Source organism: Protobothrops mucrosquamatus, unplaced genomic scaffold, assembly GCF_001527695.2.
Source record: "Protobothrops mucrosquamatus isolate PMUCROS unplaced genomic scaffold, P.Mucros_1.0 scaffold4393, whole genome shotgun sequence".
Classification (NCBI taxonomy): Eukaryota; Metazoa; Chordata; class Lepidosauria; order Squamata; family Viperidae; genus Protobothrops; species Protobothrops mucrosquamatus.
In genome coordinates this window covers 56404-64054 of record NW_015390306.1, presented here as the reverse complement: position 1 = coordinate 64054, position 7651 = coordinate 56404, and the positions used below count along the sequence as shown (strand labels likewise).

General features: G+C 42.9%; 1 protein-coding gene and 5 non-coding genes across 6 annotated transcripts in view; 4 read left to right on the top strand and 2 right to left on the bottom strand.

Moving 5' to 3' along the window:
• Positions 1–2398: 2398 nt before the first annotated feature.
• Positions 2399–2472, top strand: TRNAI-AAU. Its single transcript has one exon. It is a non-coding gene; the product is annotated as a tRNA-Ile (tRNA).
• A 1125-nt stretch (positions 2473–3597) lies between these two features.
• Positions 3598–3670, bottom strand: TRNAV-UAC. Its single transcript has one exon. It is a non-coding gene; the product is annotated as a tRNA-Val (tRNA).
• A 269-nt stretch (positions 3671–3939) lies between these two features.
• TRNAS-GCU lies at positions 3940–4021 on the top strand. Its single transcript has one exon. It is a non-coding gene; the product is annotated as a tRNA-Ser (tRNA).
• A 2428-nt stretch (positions 4022–6449) lies between these two features.
• TRNAM-CAU lies at positions 6450–6521 on the top strand. Its single transcript has one exon. It is a non-coding gene; the product is annotated as a tRNA-Met (tRNA).
• A 196-nt stretch (positions 6522–6717) lies between these two features.
• LOC107298954 (histone H3-like) overlaps positions 6718–7651 on the bottom strand; it is a 1457-nt gene continuing 523 nt past the window's right edge. Inside the window, exon 2 of the mRNA XM_015828311.2 lies at positions 6718–6763. Coding sequence (XP_015683797.1) covers positions 6718–6763 — 46 coding nt within the window. The remainder of the gene's footprint in view (positions 6764–7651) is intronic.
• TRNAL-CAG lies at positions 6867–6949 on the top strand. Its single transcript has one exon. It is a non-coding gene; the product is annotated as a tRNA-Leu (tRNA).

The following is a 7651-nucleotide window of genomic DNA, read 5'->3' as shown; positions in this document are numbered from 1 at the left end:
TGGCATCGGACCTGGGTATCTCCGAGACCGTCTTCTGCCGCAGATTGCCTCCCATCGACCGGTACGCTCCCACAGAGCGGGCCTCCTCAGGGTGCCGTCGGCCAAACAGTGTCGGCTGGCGACCCCCAGGGGGAGGGCCTTCTCTGTGGGAGCCCCCACCCTGTGGAACGAACTCCCCCCAGAGATCCGGATTATTCCGTGATCTCCCCTCCTTCCGCCGTGCCCTCAAGACATGGCTTTTCCATCAAGCGGGATTGGCCTAGGGGGGGATTTTATTGGGATTTTAAAGGGATTTTATAATTTTTCTAATACAGGTTAATTAATATATATTTTAATTTGGCTTTTAAATATTTATTGTATAGCTCTGTTTTTATTTACCTGTAAGCCGCCCTGAGTCCCTCGGGAGAAGGGCGGGGTATAAATTAAAGTAATAAATAAATAAATAAATAAATAAACACAGAAGTACAAGGCACGGTTCTAATTTCGTGCTTCATGCTCTTGATTTTCTAGCCAATCTGTAAAAACGGGGACAAAGTGACTTCAAATTTGACAATAAAGATTGTCAAAAGAATCATTTTTTCCAGTGGTAGGTTATCACAGTGAGACGTGTGACAGTAAAAAGAAAAAAAAAAGAATGTGCAAGTCGTGGATTTGGAAATCATAAAACATATAATCGTAATACTGGAAATGACCTTGGAGGTCTTCTAGTCCGGGGGTCCCCAACCTATGTTCTGAGGCCTGGTACCGGCCCGTTGGCCACTGGGCCCCGGGAATAGCTGGCGAGCCCCACCCCACTCGCGGTAGCAGCGCCACACGGGCACTAGCAGCCTCATTTGCACATGCATGGAGATGCTAGCACCACCATCAGCATCACGGGCGTGCACGGCTTGGCGCATGCGCATGGCAGGTTTGCACATGCGCACAGGTGTCAGTGCACACGCCATAGGTGCGTGTGCTTCAGTTGTACATGCTTGTGGTACTAGCACCGCCGTTGTGCACCTGCCCGTTTGCGCATGTGTGCACGGGGCGTGCGCGCGCACATTTCCCTGCTGCTCCCTTCCAGGCCGCCAAGCTGGAAAGGTTTGGGAAATAATAATAATAATAATAATAACAATAATAATAATAACAATAATAATAATAATAATAATAATAATAATAATTATTATTATTATTATTATTATTATTATTATTATTATTTCCATCCTGCGATGATATCTGTAATACCATCAAACATCCACATCTGCCTATCCCAGGTCCTGGGTAAGGACTCGATAGGTAGACAAAATGCCAAATCCAGACTGAACATCTGGCTGACTGTGCGATGATCCATCATCATCATCATCATCATCATCATCATCATCATCATAATAATAATAATAATAATAAAGTTGGAAGGGATCTTGGAGGTCATCTAGTCTAACCCCCTGCTCAGGCAGGAAACCCTATACCATTTCAGACAAAGGGCTGTCCAATCTCTTCTTAAAAACTTCCAGTGTTGGAGCATTCACTGCTTCTGGAGGCAGCAACAAGGTGACCAATTAACAAGATTGACAGTCCTTCAAAGAGGAATCAAGATCCAACGAAGAGAGGAACTAATCAAAGGTGGGCAACGAAGAACAGGACGGAAGTCCACGAAACCTCTTATCGAACTGAGGGAGAAGAAACACCGTCGGGGTGAGATATTGGAACACTGCTATCATGTCCCCCCTCGTCCTTCTCTTCGTTAAACTAGACATACCCAATTCCAGCAACCGTTCCTTATATGTTTTAACCTCCAGTCCCCTAATCATCTTTGTTGCTCTTCTCTATACTCTTTCTAGAGTCTCAACATCTTTTTTGCATCGTGGTGACCAAACTCTGTTCTACTCCAACCCCATGCTCAAGGCAGGACCCTTAGGTCATCCCTGTCAAATGGCTGTCCAGTCTATGTTTGAAAAACCTCCAGTGATGGAGCACCCACAACTCACAAGAGGCAAGCTATTCCATTAATTACAGGTAGTCCTCGATTTACGGCCGCAAATTGAGCCCAACATTCTGGTTGTTAAGTGAGACGTTTATCAAATTTTGTCCCATTTTACAATCTTTCCTGTCAATTTTAGTTGTAAGTCAAGGACTACCCATGCTGTACCGCAGACTGGGGAATTCTGAGAGCTGAAATCCATCCCTCTTAAAAAAGTTGCAGAAGTTGAGGAACATTCCCCTAAAAGTTACATTTCTGGAATCTTTTGTGCTCTCTTTTCGTGAACTGGCCTACCTTGAAGGGTGTGGATATACTACGGGTTTAAAAAAGCTAGATGATAATAGACATTCACTCAAGTTGTCTTAACTTTAACCTCGAAGTTTTACCAGATCTAACGTTCTGATACCTATTTTTTTTCAAAAAGCTTAATTTACATGTGGCCGGTTAGCTCAGTTGGTTAGAGCGTGGTGCTAATAACGCCAAGGTCGCGGGTTCGATCCCCGTACGGGCCAACTCCTTTTATTCAGAGAAAAATACTATCAGAGGACAGAATCCCCTATTTAAAATACGTTCATACGTGCTTTTTGTTTAAAAAACAACAACACCGTTGTTCTGATAAAGCTACCCTCTGAGTTGTAGGATCGGGGAATCCTGAGCACCATAAACAAGGAAAGCTACGATTTAAAACAGCAAATTGTACTTTTTCTTCTTTTAGGGTGGTCCTCCCCCCTCCTCCCCCCACCCTTTTCGATTAGCTTCCTTGCATTGCTTTTAAAACCTCCTTCAAGCAGTGTTTCTCAACCTTGGCAATTTTAAGATGTGTGGACTTCAACCCCCAGAATTCCCCAGCCAGCTTTGCTATCGGCTATGCTGACTGGGAATTCTGGGAGTTGAAGTCCACACATCTTAAAGTTGCCAAGGTTGAGAAACACTGAGTTATGGGGAACTTCGATGATTCACACAATCTCTGCTTCAACGGCCTGCGTTGTTGCGCGCACACCTGCAAAGTTTCTTGACGGAAACGGGGTTGTCAGAATGCAGCAATCAGGACATTTTTTTAATTTGCAGAATAGTTGCCGCAAATGGCAAAAAAAAAAATGCTTTGCAAAGATTCCTGGTGGGGCAGGAGTAGGCAACCTTGGCTCTTTTATGACTGGTGGACTTCAACTCCCAGAATTCCTGAGCCAGCATGGCTCTGCTTGGAAACCTCTCCCTTTCCCCTCAGCATGGCTGGCTCAGGAATTCTGGGAATTGAAGTCCACGAGTCACAAAAGAGCCAAGGTTGCCTACCCCTGGACTAGGCCTGGGCCACTTTCTGACTTGTGGACTTCAATTCCCAGAATTCCTGAGCCAGCATGGCTCAGCTTGGAAACCTCTCCCTTTCCCCTCAGCATGGCTGGCTCAGGAATTCTGGGAGTTGAAGTCCACGAGTCATAAAAGAGCCAAGGTGGCCTACTCCTGTTCCTGGGAGAGTGGAACAAGGTCCCAGGGCAGCCACATAAATCTGTGTCAGGCACGTGGAATTAACCAGGTGCCACGGATGGATGGTTTCCCACTCGGGCAAAACCGAGGGTGGAAATACTGTAGAAAAATGGATTTCTGTTCCGTTTCGAGCAAAAAACAAACAAAACTACAACTGGTTCCACTGGGGCTTGAACCCAGGACCTTCTGCGTGTAAAGCAGACGTGATAACCACTACACTATGGAACCCATCGCGTAAATGGCTTCCCTGATCTTGTATAGGAGGAATGCAGACGATAGAGTCGCGTAGAGATAAACGTAGAGGGGCGGTAGAAACGAAACGAGGAGCTAAAACTCAAAGCGCGGGGTTTTCCGCTTGAGAAAACAACAAGAATGATGGCTTCCTTTTTGGGAAAACAGCGTGATCTCCCCAGATGCGGTTTACGCAAACGCGCGGAAGCGCTTGGCAAACGATTCCCACATCAAAAAGAAATACACGGCAGCAGAAAAACGTCTGGGACGAGGTGGCCGAGTGGTTAAGGCGATGGACTGCTAATCCATTGTGCTCTGCACGCGTGGGTTCGAATCCCACCTTCGTCGACAAGTTTTATTTTTTCCTTCCTCTTTTAGCAAAAGCACCCGAAAACGCCCCCAAGCCCTTCAACGCTCCTTTTCCCCCAGGCGCAAAAAGTCGGGGGGTTCTCACGTTCAACCCGCATCACGGGAGGGTCGACTTGACTCCCCCCTCCCACCCCGTCTTCTGCTAGTCTCAACAGATCGACTTTGCAAATCTACAACACTCGCCCCCCAACAAGCGAATCCAGTTAACACGCATCTCCGCCTTCCGTGGCTTCACACACCCCCATCGGTGGCTTTAGCTGTCGTGTGAATGCCGCCCAGGTTCTTTGCGAGTTTCCCAGATTGGCTCCAGGTGTAGATTCTATCAGTGGGAATGCATAAGAAGAGAGATTAAGTGTCTAAATTTACAGGGGTAGTCAACCTTGGCTCTTTTATGACTCGTGGACTTCAACTCCCAGAATTCCTGAGCCAGCCATGCTGGCTCAGGAATTCTGGGAGTTGAAGTCCACGAGTCATAAAAGAGCCAAGGTTGACTACCCCTGGCTAAAAGGATGATCAATGCATATATAGATATTTGTCAGCATTTGAAGGATTATGTTACTATTCATACCAAAGGAATAAAGAGGAATAAGAATAACAAGAGATAGGAAGCGAAAGAAAATGGAGGACTTGGACCGCCGGACTGGATGCTATATTACCAAGCAACTATATTAACATGGATAAAAGACAGAATTTGATCAGATATTGCTGAAAACAGATGAACAAAATTGATTTAAAAACTTTATAAATATTTGCTAAGCTTAAAGATGGAAGAGGAACAAGTAAACGAAGCAAAGACAATATGGGCAAAGAACTTTGGATATAATACAGAATTAGAAAAGTGGCAAAGCTTATGGGAAAGAAACTTTTAAAACAACAAAAACGGCGACATATAAAGAAAACTTATACAAAATGTTTCATAGATGGCATTTAACACCGGTGAGATTAGCAAAAATGTTTAAAAATAGGTCTAATAAGTGTTGGAAATGTAGACAAAAACCAGGTACTTACTATCATATCTGGTGGACAAGCCCTAAAGCTAAAAGATTTTGGTCAAGAATACACATATGGTTAGAGAAAATGATTAAAAAACATATAGACTTTAAGCCAGAATTGTTTTTGTTAGGCATAAAGTAGGAAACTATGAGAAAGAATGTATATACTTAATTTTACACATATTAACTGCAGCAAGAATAGTAGTTGCTCAGTATTGGAAAAATGAAAACCTACCAACGGAGGCAGAATTAATTAAGAAAATCTTAGATTGTGCAGAAATGGACAGATTGACACTGAAGATAAAAGAGAAAGAAGATTCGGTATATTTTAGAACATGGGATAATTTTTATCAATGGCTAGAAAAATGAGTTAGAAAGGAATGTGATATGTACCATGTAACATTAAATATGAATTAGTAAGAAGAAAACTATCGGGTGAAGTGAAGATGTAAGAAACATATTAACTAACATATTGATTACGAAAATATAGAAACTAATTATTGCTGATTGTTTTTTAAACACATCAATCCAGACAATATGCTGTTTGCTAAATACTAAAGAATGTTATTTTATAAAAATTAATAATCTATCTATATAAATAAAAATGTAAATGTTCGTTTGTTCAAAATCTTAAATCTCCGAAAGTTCTTCACCGATTGCTTTGAAATTTTGACACAACGTTGCATTCGAATACGCGCGTGTTTTTATATACCGACTATTATATAGATGTCACACCTGTGACACAAACGTGCGCTTTCTCTTTTCTTTCTTTTCCATTTAACCAGACTGAGCCACAGCAACGCGTGGCCGGGTACAGCTAGTAAAAGAATAACAAGAGACACGGAGAACGTTACCAAAAGCTCTTCGTTGAATGTCTTAACAGGGATTTTTAAGTACATAATTCAGAACAACAGAGTTGGAAGGGGCTTTAGAGGTCATCTAGTCCAACCCTCTGCCCAAGCAGAAGACCCTACACCAGTCTGGACAAATGTCTGTCCAGTTCCTTCTTGTAAACCTCCAGTGATGGAGCACCCACAACTTCTGGTCGCAAGCCGTTCCACTGATTAATTGTTCACGCCGCCAGGAAACTTCTCATTAGTTCTAGGTTGGATCCATTCCTATCTAAATTTAGTATCCGCGCCCCCAGCGGGTGATCCTAGAGTTGCAGTTGAGTCTGAACAGCATCCAGAGGGCTAATATGAAGCGGGGTTGTTGTTTTTTTTCATGAGCACCGAAGAAAATCGACTCTGCTCCCTTTGGCGAGGGAAACAACGGAGAGGAAATGGAGGAAAGGAGACAATCCTTTGCAACATTTAAGTCGAAATGCTCGATTAAACGAAGAAAGAAAAATGCCATTGCTAGCATGTCGCATCCGTTCCTTTAAAGCTTCGTAGGAGAAACGCTGAAATACAAGCAGCAGAGTGGCGCAGCGGAAGCGTGCTGGGCCCATAACCCAGAGGTCGATGGATCGAAACCATCCTCTGCTAATTTCCTTTTTTTTCACCCCAAATGCCAAAATGCCATTATTTTTCAGCGCCGTTCTGGCAATTTGCTAACGGCAATCAATATTTTGATTTGATTGCTGGAGAGATCGCAAGCGAAAGGATCGGGACGCTGCTCATGCTCGGACTGCAGAGAGAAAACACCTTACAGAACTTTTTTATTTTAAGTGTCCTTCGTTGGCTAATATTTCCCACCAAATTTCGCAGAGAGGCAGCGCTTTCCGCGGCTGAAAAAAAAAAAGGAACAAAATCGGCAGAAGCATCTACTAATTTGCAAAGCGGGGGAGGGAGAATGAATTTGGAGTAATTCTTCAGAGCTACTCAACGGGAGTCAGGATGGCCGAGCGGTCTAAGGCGCTGCGTTCAGGTCGCAGTCTCCTCTGGAGGCGTGGGTTCGAATCCCACTTCTGACACAAGCCTTTTTTTTTTTTTTTAAAAGAGAATTGCTCGTTTTTAAATAGAAGTACTTTTTAAAATAGAATTACTGGCTTTTTATGTCGGTTCTGTACGTTTGTTGGGACTTCACGTTGCCCTTCCTCAGGTGTACTAAAGCAAAATGTCAAGAGTACAATTTCCTGCAAGTACTCAGGGAAGAACTTTTTTTTTTGTCACCAATACATTCAATATCTACGTTATATTGAAGGAAGCTTACTGGGAACTTAACAGATGTTGCTTATGAGAAGATAAGACTAAGGACAATTTTCAGGAAATTAAAAAGAAACTTTGGTGCAAAGTTAAAAGGATAAACACCATATTGACATAAATAGTTGCTGTCTCTATGAATGGTATATTTGCTAAAGACTTCGTTAAAGAGCACGAATCCCTAGATTTTAGGCAGATTCCAGTGTCACTAAAGAACTGCACACCGGGAGAATTAAACTGGACTCTTTTATGTTATCTATGTTATATTGAAGGAAGCTAACTGGGAACTTAACAGATGCTGCTTATGAGAAGATAAGACTAAAGACAATTTTCAGGAAATTAAAAAGAAACTGTGGTGCAAGGTTAAAAGGAGAAAAAGTCACCATATTGACATAAATAATTGCTAAAGACTTCTGTTAAAGAGGAGCACGAATCCCTAGATTTTAGGGAGATTCCAGCTGCTTTAGGCTTGT